General features: G+C 46.4%; 2 protein-coding genes and 1 pseudogene across 2 annotated transcripts; 1 reads left to right on the top strand and 2 right to left on the bottom strand.

Moving 5' to 3' along the window:
• Window positions 1-2494: 2494 nt before the first annotated feature.
• Window positions 2495-4662, bottom strand: LOC136533198 (protein ASPARTIC PROTEASE IN GUARD CELL 1-like). Its single transcript, XM_066525769.1, has one exon. It carries the CDS (start codon window positions 4431-4433, stop codon window positions 2895-2897), a length of 1539 nt encoding a protein of 512 aa, XP_066381866.1. The 5' UTR covers window positions 4434-4662; the 3' UTR covers window positions 2495-2894.
• A 10530-nt stretch (window positions 4663-15192) lies between these two features.
• Window positions 15193-16481, top strand: LOC136533200 (uncharacterized). Its single transcript, XM_066525771.1, has one exon. The coding sequence runs from the start codon at window positions 15374-15376 to the stop codon at window positions 15836-15838; it is 465 nt and encodes a 154-aa protein (XP_066381868.1). The 5' UTR covers window positions 15193-15373; the 3' UTR covers window positions 15839-16481.
• A 1023-nt stretch (window positions 16482-17504) lies between these two features.
• LOC136533195 (putative lipid phosphate phosphatase 3, chloroplastic) lies at window positions 17505-20863 on the bottom strand (annotated as a pseudogene).
• Between the last annotated feature and the right edge of the window lie 1934 nt (window positions 20864-22797).

The raw sequence follows: 22797 nt of genomic DNA on the forward strand, positions 1-22797 counted from the left end.
TAGCCAAACGGTTTTAGCTCCACGCACTCTGCTCCAGGAAAAAGGGTGGAGTTGTGAGAGCACCTAAAGAGGTACTCCACAAACTCCAGTTTTTTGTGAAGCTGCTCCACGGTGGAGTTTGTGGAGCAGAGTTTGTGGAGCAGTCCCAAACACCCCCTAAGTACCTCATCGAGAGGCAGTTGCGGCCATGGCGCCGCCGACGAGGTAGCAATGACGTGGAGGCGCGGTCCAGCGGCGGCGGTGAAGGCGATGGCGCTTCTCGTCGCTTACAGCGCACCCTTCTAGATCGAACTAGGACTAGGAACCTCGGTGGGGCGCTGGCGGCTATGGTGAATCTTGTGTCTCGGGCCTCAGCCCCCACCTCCTATTTATTACACTGCGCGACGGGGACCATCAGCCAGGAAAACGGTTGTGCGTCTCCGATCAGAACACGGATCAATAGCCCAAGTAATCGTTGGGCCAAGTAGAGATCAATCAAACAAAACCAATTTATATCACCGTCAGAGAGTAACTGCACGCGTGTTCCACCTAGTGATCACAGCGAGGCAGCTGCAGGAATGCAGGAGCGTCACAACAAGAGCACGAGGGCCAGGGAGGGATAAAATAGGAAAAAAACTAACGTAATCTGTAACCAACCACCAGTTCACTCCCTCAATTGGGGCACTGTTTCTTGATAACACGGCACGTCCAGGTCCAGTCCAGATGCATCCACGCATGCATGGGCGTTTCATGATTTTGTTCGTTTTGAATTCTCGCGGACTGTCATTTTCTTTACATAGCAGGCGGTTGGGATGCGACATCGATCGCAAGCGTGAGTGCGTGAGCACTAATTATTGTGCTCAACAAGATTGTTAGCGACGTACCACCTACTCCTGAGTATGGAATGGACTGCTCCATCGGCAGTAATTTCCAAGATTATTTGAGTACAATTGTAATGCAAAACTACAGCGGTTGCGCCTTCTGTATCTAAGTAGGAATTGTGCAGAGCACACGATTAGCCTATTCGTGAATTAGTAGTAGGTTGACGATTATTACTCTCAAACGATCTATACGCACGGGACAAATGCTCACACATACATCATTCAAGGCCATAGAGAAATACGGGAAAAGGCAACACTAACACCGTAACAGCACTGTAGGTTGTACATGTATATCTATACTCTACCGTTTGATCTCTCGTGTATACAAATGTTTAATGTTGTTAATAAGGGGGTGGACGAATGGCGATTTGCTCGCATCAACGATCTGAAATCCGACGTTAGAGATCGTCACAATGACATGTGGCGGCCAGCCACGCCACCCTTGATCCTTCGAGTGGAAAAGCCCGGGTCCCATGGGATTGGGATGGAACGGTGGGGACAACCTCTTTCGGAGGCATCTGGGACTGGGACGTTGAGGGCTCACATGCAGCAGGTGCATTCAACACTGCTGCTCTGCTGCCCAACAGTAACGGCTGCCAACCACCATTAATTAGGCCCCGTTTAGATGCCAATTTTTTTTTGTTTTTGGCTACTATAGCACTTTTATTTGTATTTGGCAAAAATTATCTAATTATGGACTATTTAGGCTTAAAAGATTTGTCTCGTCAATTACGAGTAAATTGTGTAATTAATTATTCTTTTTACCTACATTTAATGCTCCATGCATGTGCCGTAAAATTTAATACGACGAGGAATTTTAAAATTTTTTAGATTTTAGATGAGATCTAAACAGAGCCTTAATCCAACTAAAGGAAACAGAGGGGGGACACCGGACGACGCAGCAGCGGCAGCGGGCATGCACGCTTTGCTCTACCAATTGCTGTCCTGTGCGGCTGTGCTCACAAAGTGGGTGTTTGGTCCACTCCTAAATTTTAGTCGTTGTCCACATCGGATGTTTGACACATGAACAGAGTATTAAATATAGACTAATTATGAAACTAATTGTATAGTTTGCGAGACGAATCTTTTAAGCCTAATTAGTCCATGATTTGACAATATTGTGCTACAGTAAATATGTGCTAATAATGGATTAATTAGACTTAAAAATTTTGACTCGTGGATTACTAACAGATTATGTAATTTGTTTTTTTTATTAATATCCGGACACCCCATACAACATCCTCTCAACACACTTTCTAAATTTTAGTCACTGAAACCAAACGCCACCTAAACTAAGGGCTTGGGCAGTGTTCGGCTGGCTGGCCAGCCACCTCACGAAATCACTGTTTACGTCCTGTCAAAACAGTATTTTCTCTCACAACAATCAGCCAAAACAGTATTTTTCAGCCAAACAGGCTCTTGTTTGGTTCGCCTAGTAGCTACTAAATTTAGTAGCTTTTAGTCACTTTAGTAACTTTTTAATCAAACGCTACGACTAAAAGCTACTAAAAGAGCTTTAGTCCTCTCTAATAACTCTGAAATTACTAAAAGTGACTAAACTGTTCCGTAGCTATTAAAGTTTAGTAGCTCGAACCCAACAACCCCTAAACCGGTGTACACTTGCACGACACAGATTACTGCTGTACCTTCAAATTAGTAGCATGCATATCTGATTGTTCCCGCTGGATGGAAACTTCCATTTTCTTGACATAATAAATAAAATAAAAATAAACTTGGAGCTCCATGATCTAATTTCGTCATGACAAGGCTCCAGGCACGCACATCCCATGCACACCCATCCATCCACCTCTCAAAGATCGAGACCCCACCCGCGCCGAACACGAACAGGCTGGCAGCCTGGCATGGCATCATCTGTCCTCGCCTTTGCCTTTCGCTCCTCCCCAGACCGGCAGGGCCCACCACCGCTTAATTACCCTCCTCTAATCACTCTCCCGCTAATTAAACACAGGCTAGTCATTACAGTACTACCGCCGTGGCTAACAAGGCGGTTAGCCAGCCAGAAGGGCAGGCCGGCTAGCACTTGTTGGGGGTGAAGCCAACGGCGCCCTTGGCGGTGTCGAAGCTGACGCGGATGCCCTGCTGCTGCACGTTCCCGATGATGGACACGGCCGCGTTCGTCGGCGCGAACGCCAGGCAGTAGGTCCCGGCCCCATCCACGGGGATGAGGTAGTTCTTCGCCGGCAGCCGCAGCGCGCCGCCGCCCTCGAACCGCAGCGACACCGCGGGCACCTCCACGCTGGTCCGGTCCGACAGGTCGTAGCACGTGTCGAACAGCGACACCCCGGAGGTCCGGGGCAGCGACTGCGTGCCCCGGACGAAGGCGTCGCGGAGCGCCGCGTAGGCGGATGCCTGGAGCCGCGTCACGGCGGTGCCGGAGTCCACGATGACGCCTCCGGACCCCGACGTGGCGTCCATGGCGAACGCGGACGCCGGGATGGACAGCGGCTGCCCGCCCACGGAGATCCCCGACAGCGCGACGTAGTAGAAGGTGCCCGTGCGCGGGCTTCGCAGGAGTGGCGCCGTCACGGTGTCGGCCGCCGCGGCCTCGGCGTCCGCACCGAACTGGAGCGTGGACGCGGCGGGGGAGTCGCGGTCGACGAGGCAGTAGGAGAAGGTGGACGCGGAGATCTGGGACGGGAACGAGAGCGGGCCACCGCCGAGCGCCAGTAGGCCCGCGGCGCCGACGAAGAGGCCCTCGTTGTCGTGGCCGCACCCGATGGCGACGTTGGTGACGGGCGTGGAGTCCCCCAGCGTGAGCGTCTCGGTGGCGAAGTCGCCCACGGTGTAGGAGCCGTCGCCGTAGGCCACCTCGTAGAGGCACGCGCCCGTGGCGTTGCGGCACGCCGCGGTGTCCAGGTCCCGGCACCGCGCGGAGTCGCAGGAGACGGCGGCGTAGGAGGCCGACAGCGACGGGTCGAACACCGGGTCCGACTGCTGGTAGCAGTCGGCGCAGGGCTGGCACTGCACCCAGGTGACGTCGCTCCCCGTGTCCAGCACCATGTACAGCTCCCGCGCGGGGCTGCCGATGCCCACGCGGGAGAAGTACTCGCCGCTGCCCTGCCCGACGCCCGACACCACGGGGCCCTGGATCGCCGCCGCCGCCGCCAAGGACGCCGCAAACACCGCCGACTCGTTCGCGGGCCGCAGGTCGTGCAGACGGGTCACCCCGTCCGCCGCCAGCGTCGCGCGGGCCGCCAGCGCCGCGGCGCGCGCCGAGTCCCGGCGGAGGCGGGACAGCACCAGGGAGCGGTACGTCTCGTGCCGCTGCCGCCCCCCCTGCTGCGCCTCGGGCAGGAAGTCCCGGGAGTGGAGCCGCAGCGTGAGGCCGCCGCCGCTAGGGCGACTGTCGCCCTTCGCCTCGGCGGCGGACTGGTGCAGCGAGACGGCTTCGGTGGAGAGCGCGGCGCGGGCTCGGGAGAGTGAGGCGGCTACATCGAGCGTCTCCGTGTCGGCGGACGAGTGGCGGTGGCGGGAGACGGCGGGTGTCGGGGCGACGGCGAGTAGGAGGACGGCGACGACGGCGGCGAGCGGGAGAAGGGTAGGCGGCTGCATTGTGCTGCCGCTGTGGCTAGCGGTGAGAGGACTGGGGGAGAGTGGAGTCCGGGAGGAGAGTAGAGTGTCGGGGGCAGAGGACGAGGAAGGTGGTGGTGGGATTTTTCAAGGGCGTCACGTGGCAGCGGCGGCAGGTGCAGTGACGACGGAGGGTGAATGGAATGGGGGTCACGTCATTTCGGTGCTGGAGGGAAATCCGCTTCGCCCTGCGGCGGCGAGCGGAGCGGAGCGGAGGAGCTTTTATGGAGCGCAAGATGGGGAGGTTTGGTGACGGTGGTGGTGGGGGGCACACCGGCAGAGGAGTAGATGGCGGGGTGGCGGTGAGTAATCATTTCGGCCGTAGGGTTAGGAGGACGGTACATAATCATTATTCAGAAATCTTCGTACAGGATTACTGTCGTCTGTTACGGCGTTGGTCGTAAATTACCCACAGCAGCGCACGTAGGAGTAAGTGTGAACATGTGAGGTGTCCTGTGATCCTGTGATACTATGCATGTTTAGCGTTGACACCGTAACGAGGTCGTAAATTCAGAGCGACGGAAACAACTAAAGATCACACTGTCACAGTTTTATGTTCACAGCAGGAATCCTAGAAAAGTTAAATTTTACTCACTGAGAAGAAAAAAAATCTCACGCTTCAAATGCGGGCCAGGCCATAGAGATTCTGCATTTGAAAATGCGTTGGCGCCATGTGAGCTCCCAAGCTAACGAACGCGATCGATCACTGGAGTGCATTTTTTAGGGCGCGTTTAGTTCCTAATTTTTTTTTTTGAGTTTGGCTACTGTTCGGCTACTGAAGCACTTTCGTTTGTATTTTGTAATTAGTATATAATTATGAACTAATTAGGTTCGAAAGTTTCGTCTCACGATTTCTCACCTAATTGTGCAATTAGTTTTTTTCGTCTATATTTAGTATTCCATGTATGTGCCGCAAGATCCGATGTGATATTTTAGGATAAAAATTTTTAGAAACTAAACAGCCCTGAGTTACTCGAAACAAACGCCACCTACTGTACATTTGTAGCAGTATTGATTAGAGTACAGCATTGCCTACAAAATTCAAGGATGGCGGTGTCGTCTTGCGCCCTACGCACGCCGGCCGTTTACCTACCTGTCTTGCGTTCCATCCCGCAGGAATTGCATATCAAGGTCCTGTTTAGATTGTATGTTTTTTCGTTCTCATCTTCGTCGTATTAAATCTTTAGATATATGCATGGAGTATTAAATATAGATAAAAAATAACTAATTATATAGTTTGATTATAAATTACGAGACGAATCTTTTGAGCCTAGTTAGATCATGATTGGATAATAATTATTAAATACAAACGAAAGTGCTACATGGCCTTATTTAGATTGATGTTAGGAATTAGTATTTGGCACTGTAGCACTTTCGTTTGTATTTGACAATTATTGCTCAATCATGGCCTAACTAGACTCAAAAGATTCGTCTCGTAATTTACAATCAAACTATGTAATTAGTTATTTTTTTATCTATATTTAATACTCCATACATATGTCTAAAAATTTGATGCGATGAAGAGAGAATGAAAAAACTTACAATCTAAACAGGCGGCCCAGGAAATGCATGCGTATCGCGTCGCGTAGCCCACACCATGCTTTCAGTAGAGTAGCTCGCTGCAGTCATGAACGGACAGGTTTTCTTAGAGATCCGTACCAGCGGTACGACTGTGGCCCTGTTTAGATCACATCCAAAATCTAAAATTTTTCAAGATTTTCTGTCACGTCAAATCTTATGACATATGCATAGAGTATTAAATGTAGATAAAAAAAACTAATTACATAGTTTGTTCGTAATTAACGAGACGAATCTTTTAAGCCTAAATAGTCTATAATTAGATAATTTTTGCCGAATATAAACGAAAGTGCTACAGTAGTGAAAACCAAAAAAAAAATCATCTAAACGGGCCTGTATGTATGTTTTCGTGACGGTCAACTACTCCCTCGCCACCAATTTTGCCTCGCACTAGGGCATATAGGCACCGGACTTTACTCTTCTTTCTGCACTCTGACCATATTTCATTTGAAGTCCACCGTTAGGTGCCTTTCCCCTTCCTTTCGTCGTTTCTTCATTTGTTCTTCTTCATTTCTGCAGGTGGATCCAAGAAGCATGCGCTCAAGGTCCTTTCTATTTTCTTCACATTTCGATTTATTCCTTTGTCTTCAACCTAATTTCCGCGCTCTAAGAAATACCTTGCCTGCTGGACTTTATCAGAAATCCCTTGCCTGCTTTTTTGTATTATGAAGTGATACATCTCGTCGTTTCTCCATTTGTTTTTTATTTTCTTTATCAGAAATCCCTTTCCTGATTTAACTTTGTTGTATGTCATTATTGTTTTTCTACGGTCTTGGCTTGGATTCATTAACCCATCAACCTTAAAGTGATAGTGTTCTTTTGTTGGATCTAGTACCTGTTGTTGAATGCCAAATTCAGATAATTTTCTTTCCTTAATCCATTAACAGTATTACTTTCATTTGTACGACCATACTGCATTTGAACGATCCATTGGCTGGTAAAGAAAATATTTAAACAATTGTTCTTTCAATAGAAAAGAGCACGGGAGTTAAATCAGTTTTATACGTGTTGTTTTTAAATGAATCATTGTTGGATTCCCACATGCACCCTTGCTGAGAAATAGTACCCCAGCTTGGTATACATTTTGTTACCTGCTATTTGCAACTTTGCTCCATGACACCAGACTATCTTTAACTTCTTATAATTCCACTAATGTTTATTTTATCTTTTTTTTGTTTTAGCCTATGCATTATTGATTTCATGAGTACTAGAAAGGTCGCGCGGTCCCGTGGGATGTTTGCATCATGGAGCTAGCTGTATAGATAAAAGTGGCAGTGAAAGAGTTATATTGCCATTAGTGTTACTTTAGCTTGTGTGGAGAACAAATAACAATATTACAAGATAATTAATATAGAAAAAGCAAATACGAACAGTGCTACTAATAATGTTTTCTTGTAGCTAAACTTCTCGATTTAGTCCTCTCTTTTCAGATCTTATTTACTTTGCATAAGTGCCTTGCCTAACGGTGGACTTCAAATGAAATAGAGTCAGAGAGCAGAAAGGAGAGTAAAGTCCGGGTGCCTATATACCCTGGCGCGAGGCAAAATTGGCAGGCACAGGCGCGAGGCAGCTTTGGGAAGTGCCAGGCAAAAACAGAGTTGATTGAGAGAGTCCCACACCTAAAAAAAAGACTGACAGAGACACAGACCAGGTAAAAAGGAACCAATAAAAAGCGCATGATAAGCTGAACGACCGAGGATGCCTGTGGCGTTGCATTTCAGGTTTGCGTGCCAACAAGAATACAGGATCGCTGGATGTGGATCGGTCCCCAATCCACAGAGTGTCCTACTAGTAGTATATCCATGCCTCTAGGTTTTTGCAGGGTTCACTGGTCGACGAGGAAAAGCCAACGACAAAAGAAAAGAAAAAAATGATATATAAAGAAAAAGGACGCGGCCATCAGTGCATGTGCCTGTATATATCTATATAGCGCTTTGTTTAGATGCCATCCAAATTTCAAGTTTTTTTCATTCTCTCTCTATTACATTAATTTTTAGCCGTTTGCATGGAGTATTAAATGTAGGTAAAAAAAATAACTAATTACACAGTTTAGTTGAAAATCACAAGATGAATCTTTTGAGCCTAGTTGGTCCACGATGGGACAATATTTGCCAAATAAGACGAAAGTGATACTATTCATTAAATTCAAAAAATTTACAAAGTGAACAACGCCTAGGACAAGAATATAGCGAGTCTTTGGTCAAAAGACTAGATCTAGATTTAGTTATAGTTAATTGTTCTAATTGAGGCAGACACCAGACAGCCAGGTAGTGCTTTGGTCAAGCTTAGCTCCACCTCGACCCTGGCATGGACGATGGATCATGCAGTTTTTCTGTGCACATTCCTAGATCTTGTCAAGTTCTCCCTCATACGACGGGGCTTTCAAATTATGCGCACCCAAGGTTTTCGGGAAAAATATATATATATGCGCACCCAACGCAAGTTGACGAACGACGCTGAAACTGAACCCTTACATATTGGTGCGATAAATTTGTCACGCTAGCGGCAAGTGTTGACAAGGCACGCTATTTATCACGCCAATAGAAATGGCGTGAACAGAACTAAGCGCCGCGCTACAAACGATTGGTGCGATAGTGCCGCCGCTAGCTCTTTCTGGTGTACTACTATTTTTCTAATAATTAGACTTGAAATGTGCGCTATACACAGTGTGAACATTCTATTTTGGTGACATGTATAAGAACAAGTGCTATATATATTTAAGATATCTAATTCCAGAGTAGGATACATATTAAATGCTACAATGAGAGAACTCGAGTTCCTAAATCTTAGAAAAAGTATTCAATATGTTCTCCTTCTCCACTCAAATATAACTAGATAATGAGCATCAAATATGTTAATATTTCGATAGAACTGCAACGAGATATGCAGTTGTTCAATTTTAACTATAATGTAATGCCATTATTAATTGTTGTAAAACTGAAGGTTTTTAATTTCAAACTAGGCTAAAAAAAATATGCATGAGTTGGGATACTTATCAAAGTTTCCAATGTTGGAATTTTTAGATATGATTAGTATTTTCTAAACCACTAAATAATTACAAGATTTACTCGGCTTGGATCAAAACTCTGGCATAGGTAAAGAATCAGGCGTGGTAGTTCAATTTTGCTAACATGCATAATGTCCTCTTGTATATCTCGAACATCAATTAATTCCCAAAATATTAAGAAACGAGTTAATTAAGTTAGATGAACATATGAAAATAGCTTGTGGCCTTAGCGGATTGGTGCAACCAGACTGTTTATATTTGAGAATTCTTTTTAGGAATGATAATTTCTAACTATTTTAAATTTTGATAGGGCTGTTGTTCCGTTTTAACTATAGTGTCATCATTAGTTGTTGTAAAATTGAAGTTATTTAATTTCAAATTAGGCTAAAAATATGTCTAGGTTGGGCTACTTATCAAAGTTTCTAATGTTGGCATATTAAAATAGAGTTAGTGTTTTCGAAGCCACTAAATAAATTACAAAATCTACTCAACTTTGATCAGAACTTATTTGACACAGGTAAAGAATCAGGCGCGGTAGTTCAATTTCGCTAACGTGCATAATGTCCTCTTGTATATCTTTGAAAATCGTTTACAGTAATTCCTGAAATGTTAAGACACGGTTTAAATTAGATAAATATATGAAAATAGCGTGTTGTCTTAGCAAATCGGTGCGGCCAGACTGTTTAGATCTGAAAATACTTTTTAAATGTGATAATTTTATAAATAAATATTGTTTACAATTTAAAAAAATAAAGAAGGGACACAGCCACGCGCCACTCTCTCTCTCTCTCCAGGCTGCTGAGAAGACAGGGCATGCAACGGAGAACGCCTCCACTCCTCCAGGCTACAAGATAACCATTCCAGCAGTTCTACCAGGACCAAGATGCTTCACAGATGCATATTTGCATTCAGATCAAACTACGCAAGCAAGCATAGCAGCAGGACTTGGTGTGCTCATCATCAATAACCAGCTGCATCAAGCACAATCAATTTACATCAAGGCCAGCATCTCAAACATTTCATCAGTCATCATGGCATTGGCAGAGGCTGCCTGCAGCTCTAGCCTTTGCAGCGAGAACTGCTTCTCTACTCAACTTACAGAAACCCATATCTAAAAAGTGTTTTCCATTTCATTATTAGATTACTCTCCAATTTCTCTCAATTCCTGGGAGCCAAACATGGTCTTACTGATAATAACTTTCGATCTGGTGACGTTCTTCAATTGTGGTGGGCTATAACTCTGCTCATTACCCTACAACAAAGAATCCTTATGCTTTTGTTGATCTTCGTATCCCAATAGATCTTTATAGCAGTGTTGGAATAAATTATGTTTGCGAGTACCTGCTTGGGTATAATTACTTTTTTTAATAAAATGAGGCATATAGGCATCGATAACTAATCAAAGAAATCAGTACTTCTTCCCTTCAGAATATGAACATGACGGCCTTTTCTAATCTGTCCCCTCCAGTTTTGTTCATCTCTATGCCAATTGCCAAGTTCCATTCAATCCAACCCGCACTGAATATGCAGAAATGATTTTTCTATCAAAACGATCCTTCCACGATATCTTCTTAAACCAAGATGATATGTACCACTAACTTCATGTCCTAGTTAATTCCAAAACAGATCTTAATGAACTGTTTAATTTAGATGCAGCTTTTCTCTGATACCCACTTTCCAGGAATATTACCCTTTTTCACATTTTACTAGTACACCAGATTTGTTCTCAAAGCAAGCCTAATGCAGTACTAACTATTACACCAAACAATACAGATTTGCACGAGCAATGGGTACAACAAAGCAAGCCTAATGCAGTAGTACTAACTATTACGCCAAACAATACAGATTTGCACAAGCAATGGGAACAAAAAAATGAAATATTCTCAACCTCATACCTGTACTAGAAATATGTGACAAAATATGTTATGCCTACGTACATGGTAAAAGCTATGACTCTAGAAATATCAAGACGTCTTATAATTTAGGACTGAAGGAAGTAATAACTAAACATAATTTTATTACCAAGTGTGACTTGCCTGTACAGGACAACAAAACACCACGCACTACATACACGTCTATCTTGCACTACATAAAGTATAGTGCAATCTAACCCTAATACAAACAATTAATCATACTGATGTACTTCTAGGGCTTTGGATTGTAGGAAACTTTCCTGTTTCATGTATTTTTCTTGTAAAAATAAACCAATTCATATAAAACTCCAACACAATTCCTATGAGATTCCTGCGACAAAGAGTCAGTAGCTATGCTTTTGTTGATTTTCGTATCCTCAATAGACCTTTGTTGCAGTATTGAAATAAACTATTTATGCGAGTACCTGCCCTGGGTATAATCGGCCCGTTCGCGGGTTGGTTTCTGGGCTGGTTTGGACTGGCTGGTACTGGTTTATTGTGAGCGGAAAATACTGTTGGCTGACTGGTTTGGGCTGGCTGAAACCAACAAGCGAATAGGATTAATTACCTTTTTGAATAAAATGACAAGCATATAGACACCGATAACTAATCGAAGAAATCAGTGGTAGTACTTTTGTTCAGAATATATGAACATGGCAGCCTTTCCTATTCTGGCCGGCTGGCGCCGCCAGTTCTTTTTTTTTTTTTTTTTTTCATATGCCAAGTTCCATCCAATCCAACTCCCAACGAATATGCAGAGAGGAATTTTCTATCCAAAAACAATCCTTCCGCGCGGTCTTGTTCTTAAACAAAGGACTGTTCGTTTGGCTGATAAATCATGGTTGAAAGTACTGTTGGCTGATTTATTGTAAGAGAAAAATACCGTTCGTTGGCTGAAAAAGTACGGCTTATAAGCCAAACGAACATGGCGCAAGATGCTATTGCAGCACTAACCTCCTGCCCTAGTTAACTCGAAAAGAGATCTTAACAGTTTAGTTTACAAACGGCTTTTCACTTATAACCACTTTGGCAGGAATATTACACTCGTTTTTCACATATTAATCCCGCGCAATCTCCACGCGATGTAAATTATCATAACCTCCACCAACGCGGCTCGCACTAAACCGGTCCATAATAACAACTCCAGCGGTTGAACGTTCTCACGAGATCTTGTTGGACATGGACACTAACCAGTGGTAATGAAGGGAGGCTAATGAAGAGAGCATCTACAATAATGAAAACTTTCGGTGGACAATCCCCTCCGGCGATCGTGCGAATCCATCGCCATCGCCTTGTTGGCAAGCTACGGTTCGCCTGTGATCCAAGTGTTCTGTCCTTTTTTCTGGCGCCACAGATCTACTCCTTCCCATGCTACGGTCCTGGTAATGATTATCCATTTGTATATGCATCGCCGCTATACTATAGGCCCTCGTGCGGACAATTTGTCTCTGTTCGCTGCCTAATGCCCAGTGTCTCGGACAAATTTCAGCATCATTTGTGTGATTGTTTTTGGAGGCCGATGACGTCATTTTCCCTGAGCAAGCCTGAAGCCCGGTTGGCTGCAAACCACAGAAGAGGAAATTGGTCAATATATGAACTAATCAACTGAACTGAAGGCATCTTTGCTACACGCTACAGTAAATGGTCAAACGGTCAAAGTCTAGGCCATTTGACAATTCGGGTCTTATGGATGGGTGGACCCCTGTTGAATAATAAGGTCAGGCGAGAACATATTCTCCGTGAAACACGAGCGAGGATGCAGTGCACCCATTGTCCCTGTGGCAGGCAGGGACGGCACGGCAGGAGCCCGCCCGTCGTCGCATGAAACCATGTTCGCGATGCGTGCTAGCGATAGCCTGGTGGAACTACGCAGTTGACGCTCGAGATCGGCAGATCCATAAAAGAATAACTATAACCATGGATTCTAAAATAGCGTATTGGTCCAGTATAATGCAGACAGAGAGTGAAAACCGGAGAACGCATCACAGTTTGGTGTATCAAAACCTCATCGCAAATGCTTGCCCACGGCCAGTCCATCCCATACGAAAGCGTGCATTCCTGGGTCTGCAAAGCGGACAGGCCCAACAGCACCTCTACGTCCCTTCCTATCTTCCATCGCTAAAATTTTCTCCACTCGCACTCGCATCGGTGCGCGGCATCACCGCTCATACGTCCGTCCACCGCGCCGCACCCCATCTCCCGCGAGCAGACAGTGCTGGACGACTGCGGCCGAGCAGCAGCGGCGCTAGAGAAGCCGCGCTGACGGGCGTGAGCCTGGGAAGCTGAGCAGGCGTGGGAGAATCGTAGGAGGAGCGACGGGCCGACATCCCTGACCCGAGCCTTGCTGGCTTCCGCAGTTCCCCACCAGGTAGGCCGTGGCCCGTCGGCGACGCCGTGTTTCAAGTGTTTCAGGCGTTCCAGACTTATGTTTCAAGTGTTTGGTCTGGATGTTGCAAAAGTATATTTGAGATGTTGCATATGTTGCAATGACAATATACGCATGTTGCAAGCGTATGTTTTCAAGTGTTTCAGGTGTTTTAGACGTATGTTTTAAATGTTTTATCTAGATATTGCATATACATGCATGTTGTAAGAGTATGTTTCAAGTGTTTCATACGTATGTTGCAAGCTGTTGAATAGCAAGTTTTCATTAACCTAATAAAGTCAGGGTCGCTCATTGCTTCCATCCTCGTTTCCAATTTCATTGAAGCAACTCAAAGCGTGGTTAGGAAGAGAGCAAGCAGTGTCTCCTCAACTGCCATTGGTGGGCCCGGAAGGGAAACCTCGGATTAAGCCAATTGCTATCATATCTTGTCGCATGGTGAAAGGCGAAATGCAGCGGTACCACAAGTGCTCATTCATTGGTCCAACCAAGAAGCTACTTGGGAAGACTATGGATTCATTGCAAGTAAGTATCATGGATAAGGAGGATTTTTAGATGTTGCATATATTTTGCAATGGCTATTAGATGTTTTGCAAGTGTTTCAGACATACGTTGCATGTGTTTCACCTGTTCTGGACGTATGTTGCAAGTGTTTATCTAGATGTTCCAAAAAGTAGATTTAATATTGCACATGTTGCAGCGGGGACCCGTCTGCTGTAGCTGCTAGGGCGCCGTGCATGCACTTGGGAAGCGGAGGAGGAGGGAGGCAGGGGCGCAAGGGTCCCGGGCGCGTGATGCAGAGCGGGACGGAGGCAGGGGCGCGTGGCACCACAGTGCATGCGGGTGCGAGTGTCCGTACGAGAAGGCACGAAGGTTGCCACATGCGTGCGAACACATGTGAAATGGAGCAGCAGGTGCCCGACGTCCGGACGCAGGTGTCCATCCAGGACGTTCCCCATGCTGAAACCTCATTTGATGTTTTTTTAAAAAAATATATTTGGCAAGATGGGATGTGATATTTATCATGGCGAGTACTTCCTCTATCCACAAAAGAGTACAATTATTAGGAACTATGCCGGTCAAGCTAGCTTAAGTTTGACTAAATTTATGGTAAATAATATTAGCATTTGTGTCTCTGAATAAATTTATTATAAAAATATATTCTATAACTGGTGTAATGGTACTTATTTTATCTCATAAGTATGTTAGCACTTTTTCATATAATTTTAGTCGGAGTGTAAACTGTTTAACTCTCGAAACGTGAGAATTACGTTCTTTTTACGGTGGATGGAGGTAGTACGATCGAGCCAAGAAGACGTGGACGTGACAGCGGGCCGCACCACCGGCCTCCCTCCCACCTGCTGAAGCTGAACCCTCCGCGGCATCACGCCACCGCTGCTGGCCGGCTGCCGCGAACCCGCCGGCCAGGCACCCGCGACGGGGACGCGCACCCGGCCATCACACACAGCCCGGCCGGCCTTGTCGTCGAATGTCGATGACGACGACGCAGGGGACCGACCCGACGTCAGGTCACCTCGCCCTCGCCACGACAGTGTTTGTGGTGGGACGACGTCGACGTGTGGACCGAACCGAACGGAACCGAGGCTCGATCGAATCGACACGGTGGCTGAACTGAACTGATCTGGTGTAGATAGGGGACGCACGTGCTAGACGACCTGGGGCAGACCAGACCAGACCAGGACGACTGAGCCCCCGGCGAGTCACCGGGCCGCGCCTAACTGCCTTTCGCCTCCGTGTCCACACCCACACGGCGGTTGGCCTGTTGCTCGGTCGGCCCTCACGTACAAGTTGCGCCCCGCGTACGAGCTCGGCACCCGACGCCCGTATATATGCGCCCCCGCGGCGGGACACCAGTATCGTACCAGGCCAGCCAACACCAAGACTAGTGCTAGAGCAACTCCGATCCGTCTCCCTCTCTGCTACTATAGCATAGCAGTGCAGCGATCCATTCCACTACAAGCAAGCAAGCAACGAGGAGGTAAAGGTCGAGGACCAACACCACCCGCCGCCGCATCCAAGAATGTGCCTCCCGATCGACTCCTGGTTCTGCATGTCAAGCACCGTCAACGACGACTACCATCAGCCCGCCCCGGCGGGCCCGCCGCCCGCCCCAGCGGGCAGGACGACGCAGCTTCCCGCGCAGCGCAACGGCGGCGGCCACTACAACGGCAACGGCTACCCCGTCCACCACGCGCCTGCCGCCGCCGCCGAGGCGGACCGCAAGGCGTCCAACGACGTGAGGAGAGGCCCCGCCCCCACGCATGCCATTCCCGCCGGCGTGCAGGAGAAGGCCGACGGGACGTTGAAGCAGCAGCCCACCGCCGCTAGGAACGGCATGGTTGCTGCGGCCCATGGAGCACGCGGCGTCGCCGCGCACAACTACTACTACTACGAGCCTGCCCACAGAGAGGACGCCGCCGCCGCGGATTTCTACCACCACCACCACCCGGCTGCCACGGCTACTGCCGATCACGAAAGGTATTAGTGCCATCCATGGCTGCTAGAGCGCGCGCACACGCAGCACGGCAGTTCTGGAGTTGGACAACAATTAGCTACCATATAGTAAGCAGAGAAGTGAGTGTGTTTTAGTTTTGTGGCTCTTCTTTTTTGTCAGTCCTTCCATCTGCTGAAGAAACTCAGCAGGAGGCACATGGAGAGGACAGTAGGAGTGAAGGACGCAGCAGAGTGGATCAGGACCTCCCATGTCGCTGCCCTGTCCAAGTGTCCAATGAAGGGGTGAACAGGGTCGAGGGGGCTTTACAGCCTGTTCGGCTGGGCTGGGGCTGAAACGATCGTATACGATCGTGGATTATTACTGCTGGCTGATTTAGTGTGAGAGAAAAATACTGGCTGGAAATTTACGATCGTTTACGACCCAGCGAACAAGTTGAGGCTGTATCTTAGTAAGCAGTGTGGCCTTGGTCTCACTTTCTTCCTGTACCGTCAATCTGTAACATAAATAAGTATAAGCGGGTCTTGTTTTTGTTACTTCTCAAAGCTACTTGGAAGCACCGTGAATTGTAGGTGCATTCCAAAGCTCTCCAGCCTGCCTGTGAAATCTTTCACAAGCTAAGCTAAGAGGACTGTGCATTTTGACATATCGTTTGACTGTGCTCACTGTGAAGAAGTTAACAAAGTTTCTGCCTGAATCAGCATATTCACAATACATAAGTGATGGATAGTGTATATGATATATTGATACACCTTTTGAACAGCTTGTAACCTAGACGTTCATTCAGTATTGCATATACACCAATTAAACTGCTGTTCACAGAGAATGCATAGCATAGTAAGGTTGCTTTGGCAGCCAAGTATGAATGCAATTCCATCTGAACTCTGAAGTTGTACAACGAGGTGAGGGTTCACTGGTTTCAGGAGGATGCAGCAGAGCCAAGTACAGCTTAGAGCTGCAGAAAGCCGCTCGCTGTGTAACCCAAAACTTGGTGCTTTCAAAAAAAAGAAAAAAAAACTGGGTGCATACCTTCCACGAGCTCCCTTTTCCCTTGCTATTTTCAGTGTCTTTACATTGTTGTCGACAACCACAAATATATCCATGGCGCCTAAACGATTTTCACCGCATATTTGCCAGACGCATGTACTCATGTTGGCCCACTCATAAGTTCTGAAAGCTGGCCGTCTTTTCATGTTATTCGTCAGTTAACTTCTTAAAGATGGTCATCCATTTTCTTTTCAAGTTATGCTTCATGTTTAGCCATTATGGTAGATAAATCTCATCTTGCACATACTCATCAGCTTGGGCCAAAAAAATGTGAATATAAAAGCCTCACTTTGCAGCACGCTTTTGTTTTTACGGGAACGTGAATTGAGCAAGCGGCTTCTATATAGGAATCCTTTAACTATCGTCTCAAAAAAAAAGAGGAATCCTTTAACTGCTGTAAATATCAAGCATGGCTAATGAATAACAATAATGCATTGTGGCTAAACACATCGAACGGAAAGTCCATGTGATTCCGCCGAAAAGGCAAAGACTTCATAGACTAACACGATACGCCAAAATGCAAAGCAATTTTTATGCGTGGGGGAACTGTATTAAAAATCCGAAGAATGCTTTTCGACAAGTAGCATACTAAGATATCGCAGACCGCAGCAGCTGCTATCACCGTTGTAAAGTACAGGATTCAGTGGTGGTGCTTTTGCCTCTACTTAACAACTAAGATCTCGATCCGTGTTGATTTGTTCAACCCAACTCTGAATAAGACCAGGAATTCATTTGGTCATCCAAATAGGGAGACAAAACAAATATATTTGACCGTATATCTACGAACAGAAGAATAGGCCTTGGAACCCATTGGACGGTGCAAGCTGGACCAGAATGTTTAGGAGATGTGCTTGTCATTTTCAACTCTACTTTCTGCTACTATTTCATAACTGGAATAAGTTCCTAATCAGTACCTCCACTAGCAACTCTTACAACTAATTTGGCCACAGGTAGGCCTGGAACATCTAGGTTAGGCCTTACTAGCTTCTGATTTCACACAAGATGAAGCCAGTGTAACACTGGGTAAGAAGAAACTACATATCTCTAATTCTATATTGTAACACATGTCGAGTAAACGCATAGAAGGTTAGGTTGCACTTACTGTACAATGTACATCGCTGCTACTTCAGTAAAAGTGCAGGAGGCATGTTACACGCTTCCAGATTCCAAATCGTTTCTTGATGTCCTGTTATGCTGCTGCTCGGACATGGCAATGTGATGACCACCTGTGGACTGTTGGTTTTGTGCGTTGCTTGAATTTGCGGCTTGAAGTTCTTCCAGCATGTGGAAGTATGCATATGGTCTCCAGCCTGAAGGCGAAAAGAAAAGACCGCCATATCCAAAAAGGAAAATTAAAATTATAGAAACAAAACTAACAATGGAAAATGTTCAAGAAAGAGGGTGACTGATAGCAGGGCAAACCCTTAAAGCAGTACTATTGAAAGGAATTTGTTTAATGAGAAATATTGAACAACCTTGACCATGGTATGGAGGAGGAAAGAAATGCAAGTAACACAGCACTGCCATGATAAATCCTGTACAACATCAATTCAGATCGGTTACTGCTTACTAATGGCATCAAAGCTTTTAATCCAGAAGAAAAAAGAAGAGGTTAGGCACACACCAATAAGGCCGCCAACAAACACATCCTCCCAGTGGTGTCGATAATCATCTACTCTTGAAACCCCAACAAGTGAAGCAAGAAGAAGCGGAAGGATCACTATGCAAAGTTTGGCCACGTGACCTTGGCGATCGAAGGCCTTAATTTTGCCTGACAAGTAGAGTGATAAAAATCCAAGACCAGCAAAAGACCCTGGGAATGTAAATACTTTCAGACACTGACCAGTCAGGCGTAAAAAACATAGCTGTACTAGTTGCTACAACGTTCTGAGTTTTCTATGCTTGTGATAATCACTTGGTTGAGATAAGAAGAAATTATACAAATAGTAACAAAGACAAAGTATAAGGATACAAACTTTCTGGGTCAAGGTCCAGGCATACATTGCTACAGATGCAGTAAAATATTTAGATCTGTGCCACTACTGCTAATGAACGCAGCATTTGTTGACAATCTAGTACCGGTATTTTATACCTCAATTATTAGCTCTACACTTGGACAAGCAAGCTTATCCATCTAAAATTCTAAATGCTAGAGTCTATGAGCACTTATTAGTGCAAACTTACATGAAGTGTGGCCACTAGGAAAGCTCTTGCGCCCATCCGTTAAGAAGTTTTTCTCACCATGGCAAATCACATCACCAGTCACCTGATTGTACAACTGCACCAAACATACCATAGAAGCACTGTGTTAATCTTAAACTATGGAAAGCATCCCTAGGGAAGAACTTTTTTTTTTGACGCCTCTCATCTAGATACAGCTGTAGCATCTGTTCATGTACAGACACACACCAACCTCACACACGCACACCACACTCACACCACGCGTACACAAACAAACCTACAACTACACCCAGATCACCAGATCGCGTCCTTTGTGAGATCACTGGGTCCGACCATGGCACCGTAGGTAGGCGACGGGCCCTGTCGCATTCCCTCAGTGGCTCCACGTGTGGGAGGCGGGGGTCGAACTCCGGCCGGCAAGGTCCCGACCACCGGGCCTTGCCACCCGAGCTACGCTCGGTTCTCAGGGAAGAACTATTTCTACACATAAATGAACACAAGGAAGTAGTATACCTGCTTTCCATCAGGAAAGCATCGCCAAAAGAAGTCTGGCCTTGGTCTCCCTACTGCAGTCTTTATCACATCAGTAAAAACTGCAGTTATCAGCACAGCGAAAAGGACACCTGGAGGATTTATACATGAACGAATCACTCAGCAACGTGTCAATCAGCAAGTCTTCGCGCTGAATAATTAAAGACAGAAGATAACAGGGGCGTTTCAAATAACCTAGTGCTGCGTGATGCAGATCATAAATGTCTCTCCTGGCAGCATATATGGATATGAAGACGAGCCAGGGACAGAGTATAGAGATCATCTAGCAAAAAGGTTCAACGCCCCACAGTCAGTGCTGAATGGAGTGAGTTATCAGAGAACAAAACTGGAAGGAAATGTTCAGAAACATACAGGGACAGCCCACGCTGGTACTGTGCTTGGTTTCACCGGGTACCTAATATCAGTCATCATGTCCTTCCCCGACGAATCGACTGAACGGGGGAGCGTAATGCAGGGCAACCACAAGTGCAGCCAGAAGAATCAGAACAACCCAGTCGTGCGTGTGCTTTCTGGCCAGTCTCACTCCGTGGGTCTGAATCGTGTGGGAGCCCAACTGTGCCTCCCGCATCCTGGATGTTGGCGACAAATGAACAGAACCAGTATGAAGATTCTGAATATACTGAAGACAGTATTGCAGCCATATAAATGAGTTTCATCGGCTTAATTTCCAATTTGAAATAAACTGGCATAGTGCGGCACAGAGCAGATTCATCTGGGTTGCTAAAAGTAGTCTGCTTCGATCGTGTCACCAAAACTGAGTGATGCGTTTGATTTCAGTTATGCTCTTCGAGAGAACTTGTCACATCCTAGTTTTATGTAGGGAGCGCGAGACACAATGCAAAGAGAAAACCGCAAGTCCGCAACTATCCCCCACCGCCGTTTGACGAAAATCCGCAGCAATCCCCACCGCCGCAAGCACCAAACCCTCACAAGAAGCGAAATCGCAGTGCGACCGACCATGATCGGAGACAAAAAAAACTACATTTCAACTGGCACCACCGACGGCACAAAGAGAGTAAAGCCGCAAACCAACAATACCTTCTGGAAGGAAAACAAAAATGAATAAAAAAGAGGAAAAACAGTTCACCTGATTATGGAGGTGACTTTGGTGCTCTGGGAGCGCAGAGAGAGAGAGAGAGAGAGAGAGAGGAACCGGAGAGGAGGCGAGACGGGAGCAGGGATGAGGGCGGCAAAGATCGCGGCCTCTTTACCGCTTTCGCGGCGAACGGGGAAGACCAGACGGGGAAACGCGAGGCGGAGAGACCTCGGAACCCTAAAAAAATTTCCAGAAGGTTCAGTTCAGTTCAAAATCGAGCCTCGCGGTTGGAGATCGACGCGTCGCAACGGGTGTCTTCTCTGCTCGACGCTTGGCGGTGGCAGCCACGTAGAATCAACCGAAGCCCATGCGGCACGTTTGGAACAAAGCCCAATCTGAAGTACCGGATTCGCGCTGGGCCGAAAGTGCTAGAGCATCCCGCGGGCCGATGGTGGGCCCTACTCCGTAGTCCATAACAATCTAGCCCACTTAGCCTACCAACGACCTCACTTTGCGTGTCACTCTGGTCTGTTTGTTTTTATTTTCTGATGCATACACACACAGAGAGAGAGAGAGGGGCACGTTTGGTTGACTTGGGGAAGAAAAATGAATTTAGCTTGCTTGACCTGGGAAACAAAAGATTTAATAAAAGCATAAGAGCTGAAACAGTGAGCAAGTAAACCAAACACTTTTTTTTTTATCTTTGATCCAGCCAGACAAGGCAAAATACAAGTGAGGGATACAAACGTGCCCTACTGGCCTAGCTTGACCAAATCAAGTAATCAACTACTGGCTGGAGTGCACCGAGCCAACGAGTCGACAGACTGCACAAGCACGGCAGAGCTCGCTGGTACACATTGCCACGTAAGTTCTGACGTGCACGCTGGCCCCACACACGTGGAACTGTACGAGAAGTTCTGGCCGCCCACGTCTACCTCGGTCCGCTCGCTCTCCTCGTGGGACGGACCATGTCCTCGCCGTTCCCGCCGCCTGGCTTAGCTCGTTTCTGGACTCGCACATCCCGAGGTCGGCAGCCGACCTCGGCACCGGTGACCTCCACGACTACGAGCTCCCTGCTAGCATCGCTCTGACTGGACGAGACTCCATTCGTTACTGCAGCAAGTAGATGCTACACTAAAAATATATATTATAATAGTATGTTTTAAGTGTTTTCTATGTTTATGAGGTATGTTAAGTGTTATATATCAATGTTGAGAAAATAGATTAGGATGTTGCACATGTTATAATGTCTATACGCGTATATTCCAAGTATATCATCTGTTCGAGACGAATATTGCAAATGTTTTATCTGGATGTTACATATATATATGCATGTTGCAAGCGTATATTTCAAGTGTTTTCAGGTGTTTCCTATGTATATTTGCAAGTGTTTTATCTGAATGTTTTATACGTTTTTGTAATGGTTTTCAAATGCTTTAAGACGTTTTCGCAAGGCACTGGTTTTAAATTCATGTTTTAAGTGTTTTATTTATCTTCTTTTATACGTTTCAAGCATTTAGATATTTTAAAAATAAATCGAAGTGTAGCCTATGGGATACACGTGGGAAGCGCCCGACGGCGCGGACCACGTCCGAAGCGGCATGGGACCACTACTGATGTTCTCCCTTTCGAGCCCAACACGCTAGACGTTAGTTCGCTTCCTGTGTGAACAGTGTCCGGACGCTATCACTCGGATGAGACGTTAGGCCGCTAGCAAGCAGGATGATATTACGGCGGGATTAGAAACAATATGCTCAGGCGTGGTTGCATGATAGAGGGAGACGGGAGATTCGAGTTGCCTGGTGACAGGTGGGGCCGCGGGGGATATGCTGCCTGGTAGGATCCACCTCAGCGTTGTGGCGCCGTTGCATCTTTGGCTTACGGAAAGCATTTCGTTTGCTTGCGCAACCAAACCAGCCAACAGCACGAGAATTTGTTTTCCAAGAAGATGACTAGTGCTTTCTTGTCCCTCGATCTATCATCTCCCTCCTCCAGCAAATCCAAAACTACAAACAGTAGGCATGTCACTTTCAGCGCCAAAGATTATTACTAGAGCCCATACTATATATATGTGTGCGCTTCTCTAGATTAAGTGATCTACAGCCAAAATTCAGAGGTTTGTGCTGCAATGATGGGAGGAAACAGGAGTTGCTGCACACTTACCTCCACCTAGTGC

This window comes from Miscanthus floridulus, unplaced genomic scaffold (genome assembly GCF_019320115.1).
Source record: "Miscanthus floridulus cultivar M001 unplaced genomic scaffold, ASM1932011v1 fs_806_2_3, whole genome shotgun sequence".
Classification (NCBI taxonomy): Eukaryota; Viridiplantae; Streptophyta; class Magnoliopsida; order Poales; family Poaceae; genus Miscanthus; species Miscanthus floridulus.